Source organism: Neolamprologus multifasciatus, chromosome 22 (assembly GCF_963576455.1).
Source record: "Neolamprologus multifasciatus chromosome 22, fNeoMul1.2, whole genome shotgun sequence".
Classification (NCBI taxonomy): domain Eukaryota; kingdom Metazoa; phylum Chordata; class Actinopteri; order Cichliformes; family Cichlidae; genus Neolamprologus; species Neolamprologus multifasciatus.
Genome location: NC_140459.1, coordinates 10,269,071 through 10,290,511, shown reverse-complemented (window position 1 = coordinate 10,290,511; position 21,441 = coordinate 10,269,071). Strand labels below are relative to the sequence as shown.

Here is a 21,441-nt window from a genome sequence, read left to right as displayed (position 1 = left end):
TATAAGAGCTGTGTAAAACCCAAATTTCTCATCTGTGGAATAATAAAGGTCTATTCTATTCTATTCTATTCTAATAATTAAGCTGTTAGGCTGTCATTTCCGGTGCATATTTACTATAAAGATGTCATAGTTTAACACTGACTGTGTGTTTCTTCATGTAGGAGAGATATGAGGCAGCTATCAAGAGATCGACCAAGAAGACTTGGGCCGAGATCCGCCAGCAGAGGTGGTCCTGGGCAGGCGGACTAAACCAGACTTCCCGCAGAGAGAGTGAGTTTCAGATGAACCTAAACTATAATTATAATGATAATAATAACAGTAATACAAGCACATATGTATGTTGTTTTCTCTGTTAACTCAAGTCTTTGTGCTGCACAGACTTGTGACTCACTGCTTCAGCTGATGCAACTCAAGGAAATAGCCCATGAAGGGTTTGCTGTCACAAGGGTGGGGTACCAGAGGCAGATGACCTACCCAGTAATTTATGATTATACCACTCGTAATTCCTCACTGTTGTTTGGGCAAAAATCAGTCCTGAGCGTCACAGTTGTTCATTTAAACTCAGAAAGACGAGCTTGAAGGTAGCCGTCACGCTCACGTTTCATTAGATCAGAAGTGTGAAGTGTGTTTTTTCAGGGAGCTGTGAACTTATTTCCCCGTTTTCAAACTTCTGTTAATGCTGTGTGACGGGGTGGTGCTGAGGTCAGCACAGTTACCTCTCCGCCAAAGTGTGAAAGGCCCTGATTGTGTGTGGAAACGTGAGTGATATTTTAGTTTTGGTAGCAGGAAGAAAGCTCGAGGTATTTACTCTGAAATGTGACTTCTAACTACACCCCCCCTCCCACACTTTCCCCTAAATTTCCTCCCCATTTCCCTCCAAATCTGACTCCAGATTAGATGATAGTGAGTCTAATCTCAGAAAACGGTGAGTCCCTGTTCACAGCTGCATGATCCAACCAAAGCAGCCCCGTCTCTTGTCAGCCCTCAGCTGGGGCCGCCGCCTGCACCCCGGCCGCCTTGTGAACAGTTGTTGTCTGTTGCGTTCTCTCCGGTGCAGGCAGATGCTCGGCCTCCACGGTCAACTTGCCGAGACAGGTGGACCCTGTCATTAACAACAGGCTGTCCAAGTCCTCTGCCACGCTCTGGAACTCCCCCAACAGAAGTAAGGACGACCCGACGTCAGTGTCCACCAGGCTTCCTCTTCCCTCTCCCTTTCCCTTCCAGTTCATCCCCCTCCTTTTCCACCTTCCCCTTCTCCTCTTACCCTAATCTGGTTTTGTTTTATTATAACTGTCGTCTCTGGTGGCCTGCCTGCCTGCCTGTGCTTGGTGACTGGTCATTTACCACCTACTCCCTCCTCTTAATCACGCTCTCGGTCTCGTGTGCATCGTGTTTTGTTTTGTTTTTACTTTTTTATTTAATTTCAGTTGGTGGCTTGTCATTGATTTGAGTCTCCTCTGCATTTTTGATCAGCCTCCCTTTCACCTTGACATCACTGAGCCATATTTTGTGGTGTTTCATAGGCTTATAAGTTCACATCTTGTCACCTCCTTTTTGGTTGTCCCCTCCACTGTACTGTTGGTGGTTGGCTGTGGTGGTGGTGGTGATGGTGGTGATGGTATAGGTGAAAGGTATAGTGTGATTGTTGCAAGTGAATCAAGTTTAGCAACTAAATGCAAATATATATTTTTATGCTGCCTTAAACTATACAATATTGGATTGTTTCCTTTGGTTTTACATGTTTATCGATATAATGGCTCAGTCACACTAGAGTAAAAAAGGACAGAAACTTCATCGCAACTAAGAAACATCAGTAGTGGTCCAGGGCAGCGGTCCCCAACCCCCGGGCCTTGGACCGGTACCGGTCCTTGAGTTGTTTGGTACCGGGCCGCGAGAGTTGAGGCTCGGGTGTGAAATGTATGGTTTTCAGGGTTTTTATCAGTTTTCAGCGTTATTTTGTTATTGTTTTTATCGTTAACTCGGTTTTCCTTGGTCTTTTCACGTGTGTTATGAATAAATCTTCATTTTTTCGGTACCGGTACTAGTTTTATTTTGTTGTATTTATCCGCGACACCTTAAAGGCCGGTCCATGAAAATATTGTCGGGCATAAACCGGTCTGTGGCGCAAAAAAGGTTGGAGACCGTTGGTCCAGGGAATCTGCAAGTAGTTTTGATCTCAAGGGTTTGACAGTAATAAACACAGACAGATTGCCAAAACATTGCAATCAATCTGTGCTGATGAGTGCTAATTAGCTGGGATGCATCTCTTTGCAATAGGGGGCGTTACTCAACTGGTTGTATTCTGATTATATGAGTGTAAAAAACCAAGGTTGCTGTGCACCCATGTCATTTAAATCGCCATCCAGCAGCAACAACTATTTGTAGAGGAACTTCTGTTTCAAGCCTGTAAGGTTATGGCTGGACTCTTACCATAAGTAGATACTGTGAATTTCTGTGTATGCTGACAGCAACAGCTTTGCAGCTAATGGCAACAGATTTGTTCATAATCACTGAATTGTTACAAACAGATTGCACATAATTGCTAGCTTGACTCTATTCAATCACAAGCTGGTAGGAGACTAATATCAGACTGACGCTGTTTTATTTGTTTTATCGCACCAAAAGCCACTTTGATGATGGCATCTGACTGCAAGACTAAAGCAAATGTTTCAAAGACAACAAGCTCACACGGTTAATAGTTTTGGTCATGCCACAGTCTCCGGCCATTATTTTCCCTGCACAATCTGATATCCCTGTGTTGGTGTTATTCTTTTATCATCATAATAATGTTGATCCAGGATCAACATTGCCATGATGGTGTCTGAGCATTTAGTTTAGCATTAGCCAAAAATTTTGAATGACCAAAATGAACTAAAACCAAGCTGAACGTTTGTTTTAGAAGAGTTTTATATAAGCAAATGCATTTTTTTCCCACATTGAAAAGCTACGACATCACCAATGTAATTAATCTGTTACAATTTTGATCCTGGACAGACATTATTATAACGATGCAGCTACAACACCAGTACGCAGATATCAGATACAGTTTTTTGACTGTAGTATAAGACATTTTCTCAGTTTCTTACTTTTAGGTTTATGTAAAGATACTTTTCAAGTATATATTACATCATTCCTCTTGTTCAAACAGTGCATAAAATTAAGCAACAACCTCTGCAGTTAAAATAAGAAACTCATCATGAAACTGCGCGAGCTAGCTCTGTAAGGTTCAACAAGAAGTTGAAAAGTTTTTTCTCCAAGATCGTGTTTATGCTTAAAAGTGGATTTTCTAATTTCCTGAATTGTTGGTATAACTTAAATGGGCGTTAGCACGATTATTTCTACACCGTGTGTGTGCACTGTGCACATAAGTCAAGCTAAACAGCAACATCAGCATGCTAACATGCTCCCAATGCTAACGTGCAGACTTTGAGCAGATATAAAATTCCCTTAGTTTACTGTGTTAGCATGCTGGCATGTTTTTATTAGTACTTAACACAAAGTTTTGCTTCAGAAGGAAAATGATAAAATGGAGTAGTTGGAAGCATAGCCATCAACCTGAGTTAGTATGACAGTTTCACCGTAGCTCATCAGTAACATGAAAAAACTACTTGAGTATTTCTGTCATTGCTGTTAATTATATTGTTGTTGTCACACACCACTTGACAGATCTAGGTTTGCTATATATATATTTATTTAAAGGTCTTGCATATTGTCTCAGACTTATATCCATTATATGTGTACTCAGCTGAGATTTCAGAGACCTTTTACTATAAACAAGCCACATTCACGCCGCTGCCAACCCCTCCAGCATCAAAATGCAAACTTTTTTCACACTTTAAAAGCAAAAAATAATCATAGACACAAATTAGTAAATTGAAAGTTGTGACCGTTTCACAAATTGCCACCAGAATTTGATGAAAATGCACAACAGATTTGGATTTTTCTTTTTTTGCTTTTATCCATTTGTTAAATTTGAAACATTGCTGTAGGTAATATTTTTTCATTCCATTAAAATAATATTTCAAATATCTGAAATTGTTGTTTGAGGTTGTAGAAAACTATAAGATGATTTTAGCATACCATGTAACAAATATGTAAAAATATTTCACTAAATATTCTTCTAAAAACTGGATTTTCAGGCCAATTGTAATTGTCTTTCGATTATTTAAGGAGTTAGTTAATAATAACAAGAAATGTTATTTTACAAGAACTGAATAATTTCAGGTAAATGCTGACAATTAGAAATTTAATCATAATAATAAATAGAAGTAGTCGCTTTAAGATATTTTTCAGCTTGTAACAAACTGAGCAGTTGTCTTTTTGTGAGCAGTACAATAGAATGTCTAAATTGCTCTATCAGACTTCTTTTATCAATCTCCCGAGTTCCCACATACACACATTAGCGACACTGTCTTCATCTCATTTCGTCACGCCTCATGACGTGTTATTATTGATCGTATCACCCACGGCGCAATCACCAGCTCGGTTATCGGCTCGCTCGCCTACACAATACAAATTCAGATTTTGTGCTTGATCATCACTAATACAGACACTCCGATACTGCAGGAACATGAAAGGACGGTCGATAGCAGAGCTGCTGTCTCTGGGCCAGTTTGCAGAGGGTGGCGGGATGGTGACGTTTACAGATGCAGGTACCTCGAGGTGAACGATCAGCAGGCGGCAGCTCAGCCTCCCTTTGCCGCATTGGAGAAGGAAGAGGAGGAGGGAAAACACTGTTGCTTAGCAACAGGAGGTAGTCGGGTTATCAGTTTGTCATAAAACATGCTGTGAGAAGGATCTGTCCTGTGTGCAGCAGAGGTGACTGCCTTTACGGTGGAGGTTTAAGAGTGGCGGCATCTCGAATGAGTCGTAGCAGCTCTGATCATACTGACCCTTGTGTACGTGTGGTGTTTGTCTGTAGGTGAGGTGTCTCACACTCTGGCTGGTGTGTGTCATTAAAACAGAGGAATGAAAAGAATCTGAACGTCATCGTCACACATGGACGAAGCCTCTCTAAAAAGCATGTTGTTGGTTAAAATTACTGGACGACAGACAGGAAGTCGCCAAAAACCCGACCAGCTGTCGTAAATTGACGGACGTCACAGTGAGACTCTGTCTGTCTGTGGGGTTTTGGACCAAACAGTGAAAGCAAGACTGTCAAACTCATTTTAGATCCTGGGTGTGATGTGCAGCCTAATTTCATCTCGAGTGGACGGAACCTAAAAGCGTTTGCTTAAATCTTTAATTTTTTCCCAGTAACCAAAAAAGCTTAAATTAAAGTTACCACTTTTTACATTTAAACAGCTGACAACAGAAAGTATTTCACCCAACTTTTCTCATTTAATAATGAACCATAAAAACAACTTCTCTATATCTAAAAATACTTTTAACCTTTCAGACATTTCCACTGTTGAGTATTCGGGTTGGCATCACCACGAAAGGCTTACCATGTTTTTGTACTTTTGTTTTTTACCATTATTAAAAGGTAACAGTAACTAAGGGGTTTACTCCAGTTTTCACACTTAAATGATACAGTTTGCTGAGCTGTTTTTGGCCCCCGGTCTGCATGTTTGACACCAGTAGGCGATGTTATTGAGACAATAACAATATCGAATTACCAAGTGATGCTGGTAGAAGTGAAAGTACGAGTTCTGCTTTCTTCTGTCATTTGTTAAAAGTGGCATCATGTTTATAAGGCTGTGGTTTTACTTCAGTTTCTTTTAGTTTAATAATACTATTCACAGAAAATTCTCTGGAAAAACAGCTGAGTTTAAGCCAGGGAAAATACAGAGTACATTCATCTTTTATATATTGTGGAAAAACTACTTAAAGCTTACATATTGGTACAGTGTAATAATATGTGTTAGTCATTTAGATAAATACTAAAAATACATAGTTTTTCTTACAATATGCTGCATGGATTAGAAAGAAAACCATCTAAGAAGCAAGGAAGGCTAAATGTTAAAATGTTCACATTAATAGTAGAAATTGTCATTATGTAACTGATTAGATAATTAGATTGTTGTTATTGGTGCTTTAACACAACACTGTTTACTGCTTTAAATATTGTAAATCATCATTATCTATAATCTATAAATCATTAAAAATGTTGTATTCAATGTTTGCTGTTTTAGTTTCAGCGTATACATACACCGCCCAGTTTTCCTGACGTCTTTATCATCAAACCTTGACTAAAACCACGTGTACGTGCGCTCCTGTGAGTGCCACTTATTCTTTCTTTCTCCCACCCTTTATTACAATCTGTTGGATTATATCCTCCTGTTGCTGCACGCTGACCCTTTATCACATGAGACTCGCTAAAGAAGCACGCAGAGCCATGTTCAGGTCGGAGGAGTGCGTCTGTGCTTGCAGGACAAACAGCACAGAAACTCTGAGGGCTCTTAGCAGTTAGTGTGGGGTCGTGTAAATGGCCAAAGTGGGTCTTACCTGATTTTGTTTTTGAGTGGTAAGTCGTAAAAATGAACTGGGGACACTCCTCTGTGTGTGTGGGGTTTTTTTTTTAAATATTTGATGTCTTTGTGCACAACATGTTCAGGCGTCCATCCTGTATGACTTCTCTTCAGTGTTGAGTCCCATCATATCTGAAAGGCAGGCTGGAGTTTGACCAAACATTTCTCAGCAGCAGTAAGACTCACTGGATGAGTTAAACCTCAGCGGTCAGAGCTAAAGAAGCACTGAGCTCAGGAGTCCGGGGATTTCCTATTTTTCCTATTGTCCACAAATCCCATGAATAAACTGCTTTATGGGGCTCCATTGTTGCTCAAAATCTCCGTGACATGCAGTTTTTTTACTGTCAGAGTGCTGCCACACAACTATTCCCTCCAGAACACCGAATGAGTATTAATCCGCTGTTGAAAATAGTTCCTACAGTTGCTCTATTTCCTCATGTTGTAGTTTTACCTTTAAATCATATATTAATTCTTGTCTTAGGCCTCCAGTTTATCCATTATTATCTACTCTTTGGAGAACTTTCTCTGATTGGCTGCCTGTTGCAAACCAAAGGTTTGAACAGCAGGTGGGTGGGGCTTCTGCACTCACTTATAGGTGTGTGCAGGTGATCGTGTAAATAATATGCCTGTTTGATATCATACAGAGCTTTTGACTCACGGGATACTGGGAACCAAACAGATTTTATTGTACAAAGCGATTTGGAATAAAGTATTTATAAATCAAATAAAAACTGAATTTTAATCATATTTAATTTCTTGGTTCCACCTGCTGATATTCGAATCAACCAGTGAGCGTTGATGCTTCCCAGAAATGTTTCCGTAGCTGAGCGTGCATTCAGGTGCAGGTGGAAACTCGTGTAAAATCCTGTGGACTAATCTGCATTTTATTCCTGTCTGAGAATTCAAACCCTGAAGACACAAACACATTGACGGTCTGAGGGTTTGTCTGGCTAAATAAACACACGATGAAGGTGTTTATTTACAGGTGTTTACATCATAACCAGGTAACATTTCCTCATCCGGCTTCATGTGTGTGTTTTCGTGAGGTTTTCAGCAGCACACGAATGCAGCGTAAAAACTCCACTCTGCATCGGATGTAGAGAGGGTGTGTGAGTGTGCGTGAAAGTGTAAAGTGGGAGTTTTTTTAGTGTGTAAGAGGAGTATCTGCTGTAACACTAACTCGACACTGACAGCGCCCTCTTGTGTCAGCCCGCAGCCTGCGCCTCAGCCCGTGGGAGAGCCGGATCGTGGAGCGGCTCATGACGCCGACGCTGTCCTTCCTGGCCCGCAGCCGCAGCGCCGCCACCCTCCTCAACAACAGCGACTCTCGTGAGTGTAAGACACCTGCTATACCTTTCTACCCTTACCCTGCTTAACCTCTGCTTCTGTGCACACACGTCTTATTGTCTGTAGTGATTTTTTTCATTCCTTTCATAAAAGGTAAAGAGTTTGTTTGCTGTGAATCAAACAAAACGGAATAAGATCCTAATCTTCCCCCGTTCTTTTTATCCTTTGTGGAGCATGTGGTATGTTTGTCCTAAACTGTGCCTTGGTTTGAGAGTCAGTCTTACTTCGTGGTACATTTATGCCGAGTTCTACACAATATCATCACAAAAACTTCTCAATCTGAATGATACAGACAGAAAAATTAATGATGATGAGGTCGTAAATCCCTTCATGTCAACCAGTGCCAACAAAACACAAAGCTGTTAGATTGTTTTTAATCCTTGCCATAGCTTGGAGTGTGAGGAAGTGTGGACCCGAATGCAGAGACCCAGGGAGGCAGCGTTCAGAACAAACTGGTAGTAAATCAAAACATAAAAGTTCCATCAAAAGTCCAGAAGCAACAAACAGGACGCGTGGATAATTTTAAAAAAGTTCACCCTCCTTAGAGCTGTTACCAAGTGAAGAACTAACTATAAAGATTACAGCTGGGCTGTAAATATGTTTTTTAGTTAAATGTGGCATAATGTTTTGTGTAGTCGGTCATGTGGGTAAGCCTCAGCAGAACCAGAACAGCACAGCAATATGGATGACCCTCTTTCTGAGGAGGAGGAGGACGATATAACTATCAACCAGAGGACAATGATACAACTTAGATGAGGAGGTCAAGCTGCTCCTGCCGAAACATACAAATCCAAAAGTGGTAACATCTGTTGGAGGCCTTCTACTGTTGTCATGGATGCAAGCAGTCCATGACACATTTGGGATGACGGTGTGCTGGAGTGAACACAGCAACAAAATCACTGACAGTCTCTGACACATCGACAGGCAGAACTATTTTCCAGGCAACAATGTTACTTCAGACTTTTGAATAATATCAGCAGATTTTACAACAGAGATACTAGAGCACTGTCTGATGAGCTTGCTCCCATCAGGGATGTATGGGAGAGATGTGTGCAGCTCATTTCACGGAAGGTCAACCCAGAGCCTGAGGTGACTGTGGGTGAAGATTTTGCCCCAAGGAAAATGCTCCTTATGGCGATACATGTCCAGCAATCCAGGCAAATATTACATAATCTGATTTGATACGAAAACGAGCTATGCTTGGAACTGAAAATATGGGTCAAAATTGACCCATAACACCACAGATGTTACTATATAGTAGTTCATGATATTAAAATAAAAAATAAATAGAACAAATTTATTTTAGAGAGCTCTATTCTGATACTTCTCAGTAAAAAGAAGTTAACATAACAACTTTTTATAGATCTTTTAGATAATTCCTGCAAGATTCTAATTACCATTTTGTTAGATTGAGAACGAGAGGTATGCTGTAAAGAAGGCTCTGGGGGGCAAAAGAAAAATACTAAAAGCAGCCTTTTCATGGATAAAAGACTCGTTAAAAACCAACCCATTAACATAAGAGATAGTAATAGTTCTGTAAGTAGGTACTTAAACAAAGTGAAGTAAAAAGCAAACTCGCCTCTCTTGCGATATTTTTTTGACTGCCAGTATCTGTCACTTGTTGCATAATTGTTTATTTAGTTTGTTTGTCCCTTTTTTTTTCTGCCCAGTAACATGACATGAGAGCCAAGCTACGATTGGTTGGAGATCAACATTAATTTATGATGTAACATTCACCTAATCTGACACAGTGACAGAAAAGATATATTCTGTAATCTGAACCTGACATTTATTTTTTTCTTTCTGGAGCTTTTGGTCACACAGTTTGGTCCACAGGTTTTTGGACAGAGACAGTTTGTAATTTCCCCTCTGCACACCACCAAAGTCAAACAACCAGGATATGATCCTTCTATTTAAACATAAGTGAGTTTTTCTACGTACTTTTGAACCTCTGGAAATGAAGGACTACTTATAAAAATGGCAGTAATTGCTTGACAGTTAGTTTTATTAAATGTCTTTAATTAAAGCTGAAAGTCTGCACTTGGCTCACATCTGGGTTGGTTGATTTAAAGTCCACTGACTTGGTGTACAGATGCAGAACTACCAAACGTGTCATTGTCCAAAACCTTCTGGAAGACATGAGCTTTAAGACATGACCTCCATCATCTGTGCATTTCTATTACTTTTTCAGAATTTTGTTCTATTTTTAAGTAAAACTCATATTCAACGTTGATGAGGCGAAATGTAGCTCGAGCTAGTGTTGTCTTATAAAGTGTAAAGAAGCTTTAATTAAATATAAAGCTACAATAGAAAGCAATGAAATTTGATTGTGTTTTGAGTGTGATCAATCCGTCACCTTCAGCTCGGCTGCTGTCACTTTGTCGGTCAGCAGGGTTTGAGTCATTATCCCGCAGCATGTCGTGTTCGCCGTGTGGCCTCACCGTGGGGTTTTTACCACCCTGCATGGTGTGTGTTTGTATGTGTGTGTGACCTCGGCCCTGCTGCCGCTCTCTGCATGTTTGTTTGTCACTCAGACTCTCACCACTGCTCCCGTTCAGCCTCGGCCAGCCCGCTGAACGCCTGCTCCCATCATCACCCGCACCAGAACACCGCAGAGCGCTGGAGGGTCTCCTCGGCCAGCACGCCGGACATCACCCAGCGCCAACGCCGACGAAACTCCACCCCGGTAGGAGCGCGTGATTAGGATTAAGCAGTTTTTGAGTATATTATCATTTTCACTAAAAAGCCCTGATATCCTGCTATGGTAGCAGAAATCTGTATCAGGATTAATCATATTCTAATCAACACTTCATATAAATAATTGTTGTGTGTTGTTCATCGTAACAAAACTGTCATAAAGTTTCAGATCAGGTCAGAGGTCACTAGTCATCAAGTAATCTTCAGACAGAATTTTCCACTCTAGGATTCGAATGATGAGTGACAGGAGGAGTGACAGCCCTATTATGGTCATCTCAGCCATAGAGGCCACACCCACCATCTGCTTAAACCTTCTACTTGTGAGGGGCAGCCAGTCAGAAGGCAGTTGGCTTAAAGGGGGAGGAGCTAAAATAGCTTGTACAGAGTACACAGAGTAGTAAAAGTTTTAGTTAGTTTTCAGTGGAGTAAAATTAATTTTAAAGCTCCAGTTAATGCCATAAAAACAACAGCTAACGAGACATTTTTTGTCAGGGAGGTGATTTGATGAAAACATCAAATTATAAAAACATCACTGGATGGTGTCAAAAATTACGTGCAGAGAAAACCTTGAATAACAAATCCAACTTAACAAATAACGAACAAACCCAAACAGGGGAAAGCAAATTGGAAAAAGGTGACTGAGTCTATTGTTGAGTCTTTCTACAGCACACAGCCTGAATCACACACAAACCTTATGAAAAGTATTATACCTAATAAAATTCAGAAGACTGCAGCTATAATGAACTGGGTTTCATTTTCCAGCTCCAGCAGGCTTTAAATTACACAATTATATAATAAGGTAAAAACTGGCTATTTGTCTCATCTCTTCCTTCAAGGTGGATAAAAAGAAGAAAGAGAAGAAGGACAAAGAGCGAGAGAATGAAAAAGAGAAGAGCGCTCTCACAAAAGAGAAAGTGCAGAAGAAAAGACAGACGGCATCGCCTACGACCACGATCCAGAGATCCAGGCCAGAGACCAGGTACCGCTGCAGATTACCTGCTTTACATCAGATAAATATGTCCAAAAACTGTGGTTTATTAAGCAAACGGTTAATTAACTCTGTGTTAATTTAGGCGAGAAGCTGGGAGATAGACTGCTTTAGCCTTGGAGCAGATTACTGTGTGGCAGATGGTGGAAGGTGGAGTAACCTAACGTTTAAAAGAGACGCTGCTGGACTCTCGCAGCAGGTCTGTTAGAGTGAGACTTGGAGTTCTCAGACAGAATCGGGTTTTCCTCCTGAATGATGCACAGGAGGAAATGACGGCTCTCTGCAGAGATTCATGACGGCTGAATGTGGAGTTTCACATCGAGTCACTCCCAACTTCCACATGACCTAGTTTTGTTTTTTTATGTTGCACGCTGGGAACCTTTTTACCTTTTCCTGCACTGATCTGAAATGTCATTTCCCCCCTCTCTCTCATCTCTGGTACTCGTTCTCCTGCTCATATTTCACCTCCTGTCTGCTCCTCAGCACCCCGAGGCCCAAAAACAGACCTCCGTCACCTGCCGCCCCCAAAAGTCGCCCATTGTCCCCGCTGGTGCCAGCGACAGGTGCCGCGAAGACCCCCTCGGGCAAGAAAACGCCTCCTCCTCCCGGCATCAAGACCCGACCGAAACGGGCCCAGACGCCTGCCAGAGTGCAGCCCCAGGCGGTTTCTGCTGTCACCGTGGAAACGGGCCACGAACCCCAGCAGCCCGACACTTCAGAGGACAAAAAGAGTGAGTGTGGGTATCCCACTGATGATGTCTGTGGCTTCAAGGTGACCTGGAGGTTTTGGCTGACATTCACCAAGCAGTAATCAGTGTGTGTGTGTGTGTGTCTGTGTCTGTGTGTGTGTGTGTGTGTGTGTGTGTTTGTGTTTGTGTTTGTGTTTGTGTCTGTGTCTGTGTCTGTGTGTGTGTGTGCTGGTAAAAAGCTCAGCTTACAGTGACCTGAATGCATCAGGAACTGAACGATTAATTTAATGACAGTTTTGTGACTCATCCGTGAAACGTGCAGCAGAAAACTAATAATTCATATCTGTAATATCTGGTTCTATAAGCTCTTGACGTACAGTATGTAACAGGTGATCTATTCACCGCTTGTATTTTAAAAAAATATATTTTTAGTTAACAAACAGACAAACAGACGTTTTAGGACTTTTGCTTTCCAGCGGGCAAAAATAAAACCACAATCCTCACCCTAGAGTGTTCACTGATGTCCTGTCGAAATCAAATGCTCAAGCCTGCATCCAGGAGGATGTTAATAAGAAGTTTTAACGTGCATTTCTGATTGAAGCATCCAAGTCATGTTCAATTTGCAGGCAAATCTATAATTCCTTCATTCCCGATTACATCCATTCAGTGAAAACGATAAAGAAAACTGGAGCTAAAACATGCAGCCATCTTTAAATTCAGCTTTAGGTTTGTGATAGATGGTGATTCAGTTTTGTGGTGACAAATAAAATGTGTGTAAATCACAGAAACAACCATAGATCTAGAAAATGTCTGGAGAGGACTGTCAGTACGGCGTCATGTTGAAGCTGCTCTTTTGTTTAAAGAGGAGGAAAGTGGTGAGCCGTGATTGACGTACTCGCTCATGGTGTCTGACAAAATGTCTTTTCACGCTGTCGCTGTGATCTGCGCTGTGTGGCTTCCTTTATAACACTGGAAGCTTTAAAATTGATTAAATGCTAAATGGGACTTTACTGTTAAAACGTCTCTTTCTCGCCTCTCTATCAGCCCCGGGTAACGTTCCTGCCATTGTGGTGTCCTCCGCACCGGCCACTCCTCTTTCTCCCGGCCCGCCGGTCGTAATGGCAGCGTCTCCAACTGTACCGAGCGTAGAACCTGCGGCGACCACCGTCAGCAATCCCGCTCCTTCTCCTGCACCTGCTGCCGCCTCCACCCCGGCCGCACCGGCCAGCAGCAGGCCGTCGGCAGGCACTAACGACCCAGAGGAGGCCGCTCGCGTCCTCGCAGAGAAACGCAGACAAGCCCGAGAGCAACGGGAGAGAGAGGAGCAGGAGCGTCTGGAGCAGGAGCAAAAGAAGAAGTGAGACCTGCTGTCCGCACGGACCGTGTGCCTCATAAAATATGATAACACAATGCGTGACAGGCCATGTTTTCCTGAGTTTGTAAGGCAGTGGAAAACTGTAGAGATTTTGGATAAACACCTAACATTGTGCTGTGATCTAAACCCAAATAAACACTCACTAACTCACTAGTAAACAAAACATTAAAGCAACACAGTTACAGTGAATAATCAGCAAACCTACAACATAATAAAATGCATAATCTCAGGCACACGTTCAAAAAAGATATTATTTAGGAGAGGGCACCACAGACCGCTGATGTTAATGCAGCTTGTAACGCAAAACTTCTCCTCAGGATCCTGCAGGAGGAGGCAAGGGCCCGGGAGGCAGAGGAGAGGAAGCGCAGGGAGGAGGAGGCTCGCTTCATGGCCGAGCAGCAGCGCCTGAGAGACGAAGCCAGGAGAGCTCAGGAGGAGAAGGAGGCGCAGGAGAGAGCGAAGGTCGAGCAGGAGGAGAACGAGAGGCTGCAGAGACAGGTGGGTGATGACAGGAGTTATTAAGACGCTGCAGATTATGTCATTCCAACTTGAATAGGACCAGTGCATACGTGAGTCCAGGAGGTAGGAACGCTGGTGAACGAGGGTTTAATGATGTCAGTAAAAAAATTAACACGTTGTGGCTAACCTTTTGGCAGGAAAAAACAATTCACCAACTAACTTTGAGGAAAGTTTTTCTGAATGGCCTCCCCAACTCGTGATTTCCTCTGCAATGACTGTGCAGTTTCATCACTTAAAACATTTTTGATGCTACTTTTAGTTCAGCGCCTTTCTGAAGCCTCATCTCTTCCTCATCTCTGCTGGTTTGTTTTCAAGATGATAACTGTGATATGATAAAATACACACATGGGCCAAAGTTTACCACTTCTCTTGAGGTCTTCAGCATTCAGCTGTTTCTTCATACTTTGAAGGGTGCAAAGGATCCACTTGTGCATCCTCGATTATGGCTCCCCCTGCAAGCCTCCTCTCCCCTCTGTCCTCCACATACATTCTAGGATTTCAAGACATCCTTTCTGAGATTGATTTTCAGGTCACAGGCAGTAGGGCAAAGGAAATGAGAAGGTGCAACTTAATGAAAAAGGAAAAAGCCAGAGGACATGAGGAGAGAAGGCAGGGATGTGCGAGTTAGGTGCAGAACAAAGCTTTAACGTGATGGGCAAAAATAAAGTGTTGGGTGGGGTGTTTATGAGGAAATAAGCATCACAGTGCAAAAAGAGAAACTTAGAAGCTGATCAAAAAGGAATGAGGCAATAAATTAAAAAATCTCAGTGCTGTGCTGTCTGATTGAGAGCTCTTCTCTCCCTAAATTTAAATGCTCAGAGGCATAATTACTGAGAAAAGTCAAAGGGGAAAATATGGAAGTCTACTGTTTGTCCCAAATTTTTGAAATAATAACTCAAAATTTCAAGTTATTGTGTCAATTTCGAGTTATTTTCTCAGAAGTGTGACGTAGAAAGTAGAAATTTTGAGATCACTGGTTGAAACGAGCTTCCGTGAGCTTGGGCCATAATGTTCTGAAACATCAGCATTGAAAAGTCACATTTTTATCGTATACATCCAGAGTGACCCACAGAGCTACAATGGCCACATTAGTGGGAAATACACTTCGTTGAAATAAACCAGAATTATCCTTTAACCCCTTCGGCGTGTTTGTGGTAATCCAGTGAGAATCAGACACCCGTTCCTGACAGATCATCAACTCCACTGTAAATACCCTTTGCTGTGAAACCCCACTTAAATTTTCCATTAACCACAATGAATCCCAGTGATCCCCACATGCAGTAAGCCCATTTACCATCTGGGCAGATTAATGTGCAGGAAACTGTGCTGCTGTGAGCCCAAACATCAGCCTTTGTGACTGTCTGGCATCTGGGCAAATTAAAGAGTATGAGTATGTGCTGCTGTCACTCATGAGCACTAACAGTCAGAGGGCCCTTGTCTGCTGTGGGCACATTCCAGCTGGTGACCTCCATAATGGCGATGAGGGAGCCGTTGTGATGGTGGAGGGTAGCGACGGGCCTGTGCTGCCTCTGTCTCGGTCGCTCGGCTCTGGATAAGCAGCGTCAGTGCGCGCCATGCCTGAAGCACTCAGCTCGTCTCGACTCCCCTGCTCCTCTCAATCAGGCCATTGTTCCACCCTGACAGTGAGCTTGCTTCACAGTGAAGTGGCCTCATATTTTTTTAGAGGTCATTTCGCTCAAGTGTTCAGCTAAATGCTCTGAAAATGTGCAGGGCTTGGGGAAGATGCAGGCAAGATTTAAAAAACAGCTGGCTGCACCTCACGGCACCTTGTGTTGTTTTCACTGCTGGGTTTTAAACATATGTGTGTTTAAATATCCAGTCAAGTATGTAATGGGGGTTAAATAATATGAGGTCAGGCCTGAAGGCTGCAGACCTGCAGACCACGCTGAGCAGGTGCTGCCCCCTGGTGGTCAGTTGGTTTCAGTTGCATGCTTTTTAATGGTGTAAGGAGCCCCATCTAACACTCAACATATGATTGCTGATTGCAGCACACATGACAAGTGTCAGATGGTGAAAAGAAGTCAGTCTCATGAATATTTTTGCAGCAATTATTGACTCAAAAATGAAATATTTTAGCAAAATGTAAAGATGTGTGCAAGAAAGGGCCTCAAGCATTATCTGTCATGCTCGAAGAAGCTTTTTTCTTTCTTTTTTTAATTGTCTACATATGCAACAGGTGGCTGGTTTAATATTATTTGACAGCTCACAGCCTTTGCAGAGGGAGTTTCTTTCTTCTGGATGAAAGCCTCAAAGTGCCGAAGAGTAGGGTTTAAAAACAGCTTTGTTACAGCCACAATCACCCAGATAAACCGCAGCGTTTATAGCGCAAATGAGCGTGTTTGCTTATTTAATTTGCTATTTTTATTATGTTGCATGGTGGCACGGTGGTTAGCACTGATGCCTCACAGCAAAAATGTCTGAGTTCAGGTCCACCATCAGACTGGCGTGAGTTTGTGTGGGTTCTCTCTGGGTACTCGGGCTTTTCTCCAAGACATGCAGTTAGTGGGGTTAGGTTAATTGGAAACCCTAAATTGCCCATAGATGTGAGTATGAATGATTGTTGTGTGACAGACTGGAGACCTGTCCAGGCTGTACCCTGGCTCTCGCCCTAACGCAACTGGGATAGGCTCCATCTCCCTCCGCGACTTTGAAAAGGATAAGCGGAAGAGAATGGATAGATTATTATGTTGCATTACCTGCTCTCGGTATTTGCATTGAAAATGTCCTTTCTCGTGGCTGTCTTCAGAAAGTGGGGATCTTACTGGCCCAGCAGGCACTGCCAGTCCTCTCCAAGGCCCTCCCCAAACTGCAGCCGTATTATCACAGCTTATTCCAGCTGTAGTCACATCAAAAAGTCATAGTGCATTGTTTTGTAAATACAAGAAAATATGTTTCATATATAGCCTCTCTTTTATTTCTACCTGTATGTTACTTTATTAGGTACATTTAAACTAAACTTTTCCTATTAAATCTACTTTTACAATACCTATAATATGTTGTAAAGCTGTGTGGACAGTGTTAGGCTAATATCCCGTTCCCTTTTGAACCCTCGGGACACTTATTCTTCTTTTTCTTTAGTTTTACTGTGAAAAACGTTTAAACTTCATATTTGTATCTTCTTTATTTCAGAGGGAGGAAGCTGAAGCAAAAGCTCGCGAGGAGGCCGAGCGTCAGCGCATAGAGAGGGAGAAGCACTTCCAGAAAGAAGAGCAGGAGCGCCTGGAGAGGAAGAAGGTGAGGCCAAAGAGAGAAAAACATCATCTGTAGAGAGTTCAGAAAGTTACAGACAGTTCACAGTCGAGCTGAAAAGCAAGAGCACTGATCTCTCTGTCTGATCTGCACAGCGCCTCGAGGAGATCATGAAGAGGACTCGGAAGAGCGATGCGGGAGATAAGGTCGGTGTGATTCATTCGAAACAGGCTCCAGACTGAACACTTGCTCGTCTTTGTGGAATAACACGAGTCTTGTTCTGCTCTTTGCAATCACAGAAGGATGTCAAAGCGTCTCCTCAGGTCAACGGAAAGGACGCAGAGCCGAGTAAAGGTTACCGTCACCCCTCGTCAACCTTTAAATCAGTCACAAAAGAACACGTGTACTCATTCACACATTTCTACTTTGGCTTTTTCAAAGATTATATCCACCTTTGTGAGATTGTCACCTGGGGCTTTTCCAACCCAAAGGTCTATTACTAACCCAGGAAATATACTCTATATAATAAATGGGCATTCTTTCTTTGGCTTTGAGGTTCCACCAGACAATGGAGTGCTAATATAATGCTAGTGCGTGCCACCACAGTAGGTTAGTGTGGTGAAACCTGAGATGACCTTATAAAAAGGCAGTTTATTTCTTCTGTTGTGACACGGGAGGGTGTGCTGTTGTTTCGGCTTGTCGTGTACCTCCTCTTTGTTGTAACCGGACACAAAACACAGACATTGGCAGATTTCCCTGCAGGAGATTCCTGCAGATATAAACTTTGATAAAACCTCCGGTATCTGTTTCCTGCATCAGCTTCTTCCCTTCCTGTTCCAGGACTGGACTTTTGTCTAAGCTGTGACACCTTAGGCATGAGCAGAAATGTTTTGTGTGCGGTATGTCCACCAGTATGTCCAACCTAACTGGATCATTAGGGAAAACTACTTTTACTGACCCAAAGAAATCATAAAGAGCCAAAAGTAGAAAAAACAATCTCTAAACTTGACCTCTTAATGCAAAAGGAAGCCTGGAGTTTTGTCTCAAAGCGATTAGCTGCACATACAATAATCTTGTTATTTGAGATTTTGGTAGATCTTGGCTATTTTAACAGTTTACATATGACAGAGACTAAAGAATATTAAAGAAAAGGCTGCATTTAAGAAGTAGATGTGTCCAAATGTTAGACTGATTCTGTAAACATCTGAAAAGGTTGTTTATGTCCTTTACTTGTCCACTAATTTCTCTGCAGCTCCTGGAAACCTGCAGGCCCCCAGTGCATCGGTGCTCAACCCAGCACAAAACGTTTCCAGCCCTGTTGTTGTAAACGGCGTCCAGCCCTCCGTGCACCAAAACGGCGTCTCAGCCAACGGCACTGACTTCGAGGAGCTCATTCAGCTGAACAACAGTGGCGGCAGCGGTAACCCCAGCCAGCAGCAGAGCGGGCTGGTGAGTGAGCCGATCATGGCGTTCGAGGGAGGAGAGCCCTTCTTGATGAAAACAGGCCCCATGAAGCCTCAGCATGTCGCAGGTACAGAAACACAACATCAAACAGGAATGTGAGCAACAGGGTGGCTGCTTATCAGTCCTGCCCATCTACTCTAAAACATATGGTAAACATCAGCATGCCAATGTAACAAGACTACAATTCTGTATCTGCCCAACAACACTGTGTTATTGTTGCAGGAGTAGGTTTACTTTTACAAATCAGCTGCACACGAATGTTTCTCATGGTAACAGCAGCTCCATTATTAGCTAAACTTTACAAAAAAACACGCCACCCTCGGATAAGAATCGAGGACCAAACCCAGTGTGGCAGAAGTGAGACATAAAACCACTGCTAGCTTAAGAATATTAGAATATAGAAGGAGTTTAATATGAGGTACGGAATTCTGTGAACGTGATGCACATCATCTGCACAAGCGTCCGGATCTATTTTTGAGGAATTCCTGGATGACAGTCGCCTCTGATGAACATGTTGGGCCAGCATGTGCCAGATGTGTCCAAAACGAGACAGTAGCAGGAAAAAAGAATGAAAATAGTTTAGTGTACATTAAATAAACAACAGAGTTAAATTAAAAGTGCCACAGGTGCATATTGAGTTCCTTATACTGTGAGTTTTATTTTCAATATGAAAAAATGATTAAAAAAAAAAAAAGGATATTAAATTGAGGTTAAGTTAAAGAAGAATAGAAAAGAAGACTGAGGTTGGGCAAGAGAATCATTCAAATGGCATTAATAAATCATATTTCCACATAAATCTAAGAAGCAGCTGCACAGAAATATGTGTGAAGGGTGAGTTCACCTGTCGCAGAAAGAAGAGTTATGTGGAGAACAGTAGGAATGATTTCCTGAAGCAAGTAAGGCTGAGGGAGAGGGAGCTGCCTCAGCAGTGTGGAGTGGAGTGGGTGTGTCTTAGTTAGGCTCCTTTAGGGGGCATCGTCCTGTGAAACCTGCCACAGGGCCAGAGGTGCTGGGATAAGTGCAGGCTGGAGCATCGTTATCTCAGCACCTCTGTTCGGCCAGGTTTCCACCATCAAATCAGAGATGAGCGTGCAAGGCTGCAGCAATAGCTCAGTCTCGGGCGACTTCAGTGGCACTAATAAAGATTTCAATAAGCAGAGATCATTTGGAGGACTGACCAAGATTTATTGAGATAGAGAAATTCATTAATTTGACGATTAAGCTGCAGTGATCGATCATGGCAGAACAGAATCCCAGCTGCGATGGGATTTAGGACCTAAAACCTATTTTTCAATCTTTGAAAACTTGTCCCCTCATCCGAAATCAATCTGTCACCCTTCAATATAACACGAGTCTCATTTTCACCGAACATATCAAACATAAAACGAACGACACTCACACTCAGGCTTCTGGTTGTGTTCTTTTCCTCCTCCGCAGAGGTCCTGTGAGTCGCCACACATCCACGAAGACGCGCCTTTCGTCTCTGCTTGAGCTATGAGATTCATGCCACACCACAGCGGCTTATAAAACAGCGTGCCAAACAAAACAACCAGCGTTCACCTGCGCTGAATCCACATCCACGGTATCCACAGCGGAGGGACAGCAAGGAGGAGCAGAACTGGCTGGGATAAAACAAAACAAAACAAACTCATCTGAAACATTTAAAAAATCATAAAAAGCTTAAGTATTCTCTGTCTTCACCGCGTGTTATGGTGCAGCATTTTTGTCAAGTTTTACCGAAACGTCACATGCAGATTTTATGGTGCACCTTAAAGATGACTGACTGTGTAACAAATTTTAGAAAATACAGTATAAAATCCTGGAAATACATAATATTTGACAATGGTTGTTATTATTACCGTCGCTATGATATTGTTATTGTTACCTTAAGTTGAGCATTGTGTGTGTGCGTGTGTGTTTTGCTGTTTTTTGTCTTGAATTATTGAGTTATTTAACACGGGGAGCATCGGTAAGGACTGGCCACAGTGTATGTAAATGAATAATGAGCCCGGCTGCCTCGGCCTCCTGTTACGGGGGATCTGTGAAATAAAGCTTTATGAAAGGGAGCGAGGTCTCCGTGTGTTTGTGTGCGTCTGTCGGCGATACACAAAAGCTCGTCTAACAGACATTTCCAGCCCTCGCCACACTGGACTTGAACTTAACTTTTTTTTTTTTTTATCTTTCTTTCTGGAGCAAGTGGAAGGGAAATCCTTTGCAATGACTTTATCATTTGTTTAAAAGTGCTGACTTATGGCAGAAACAACCTTCCATAGGTTTGGGTTTTACTATTTTTATGTTTTTAAGTCAGCGGTCCCCAACCCCCAGGCCTCGGACCGGTACCGGTCCGTGAGACGTTTGGTACCGGGCCGCGAGAGTTGAGGCTCAGGTGTGAAATTTATAGTTTTCAGGGTTTTTATCGATTTCAGCGTTATTTTGTTATCGTTTTGATCGTTAACTCGGTTTTCCTGGGTCTTTTCACGTGTGTTATGAATAAATCTTCTTTTTTTCGGTACCGGTACTAGTTTTATTTTGTTGTATTTATCCGCGACACCTTAAAGGCCGGTGTTGTGCCAAAAAGTGATTGTCTGCCAAAAACTGATTGCTCGTATTTAAACTGCTATAAGTAACTTGTTGGCCTATAATATGTGAAACATATGTCAAATGCATCCCTCATGGATGACA

General features: G+C 42.4%; 2 protein-coding genes across 13 annotated transcripts in view; one reads left to right on the top strand and one right to left on the bottom strand.

Moving 5' to 3' along the window:
- The window catches only part of map7d1b (MAP7 domain containing 1b), a 53,498-nt gene extending 32,673 nt beyond the window's left edge, over positions 1–20,825 (top strand). For 2 of the 12 annotated variants that reach the window (XM_085149075.1, XM_085149071.1), the window contains 13 exons: positions 162–270; positions 1,058–1,162; positions 7,680–7,805; positions 10,352–10,503; positions 11,351–11,493; positions 11,986–12,239; positions 13,236–13,548; positions 13,884–14,064; positions 17,236–17,340; positions 17,451–17,501; positions 17,595–17,649; positions 18,548–18,826; positions 20,197–20,825. In XM_085149075.1, coding sequence (XP_085005201.1) covers positions 162–270; positions 1,058–1,162; positions 7,680–7,805; positions 10,352–10,503; positions 11,351–11,493; positions 11,986–12,239; positions 13,236–13,548; positions 13,884–14,064; positions 17,236–17,340; positions 17,451–17,501; positions 17,595–17,649; positions 18,548–18,826; positions 20,197–20,207 — 1,884 coding nt within the window. In that variant the 3' untranslated portion in view covers positions 20,208–20,825. The remainder of the gene's footprint in view (positions 1–161; positions 271–1,057; positions 1,163–7,679; positions 7,806–10,351; positions 10,504–11,350; positions 11,494–11,985; positions 12,240–13,235; positions 13,549–13,883; positions 14,065–17,235; positions 17,341–17,450; positions 17,502–17,594; positions 17,650–18,547; positions 18,827–20,196) is intronic. The other 10 variants (XM_085149082.1, XM_085149080.1, XM_085149078.1 and 7 more) reach the window with 9 other exon arrangements.
- The window catches only part of eva1bb (eva-1 homolog Bb (C. elegans)), a 180,319-nt gene that overhangs the window by 119,171 nt on the left and 39,707 nt on the right, over positions 1–21,441 (bottom strand). The gene's annotated exons all lie outside the window — the stretch shown is intronic.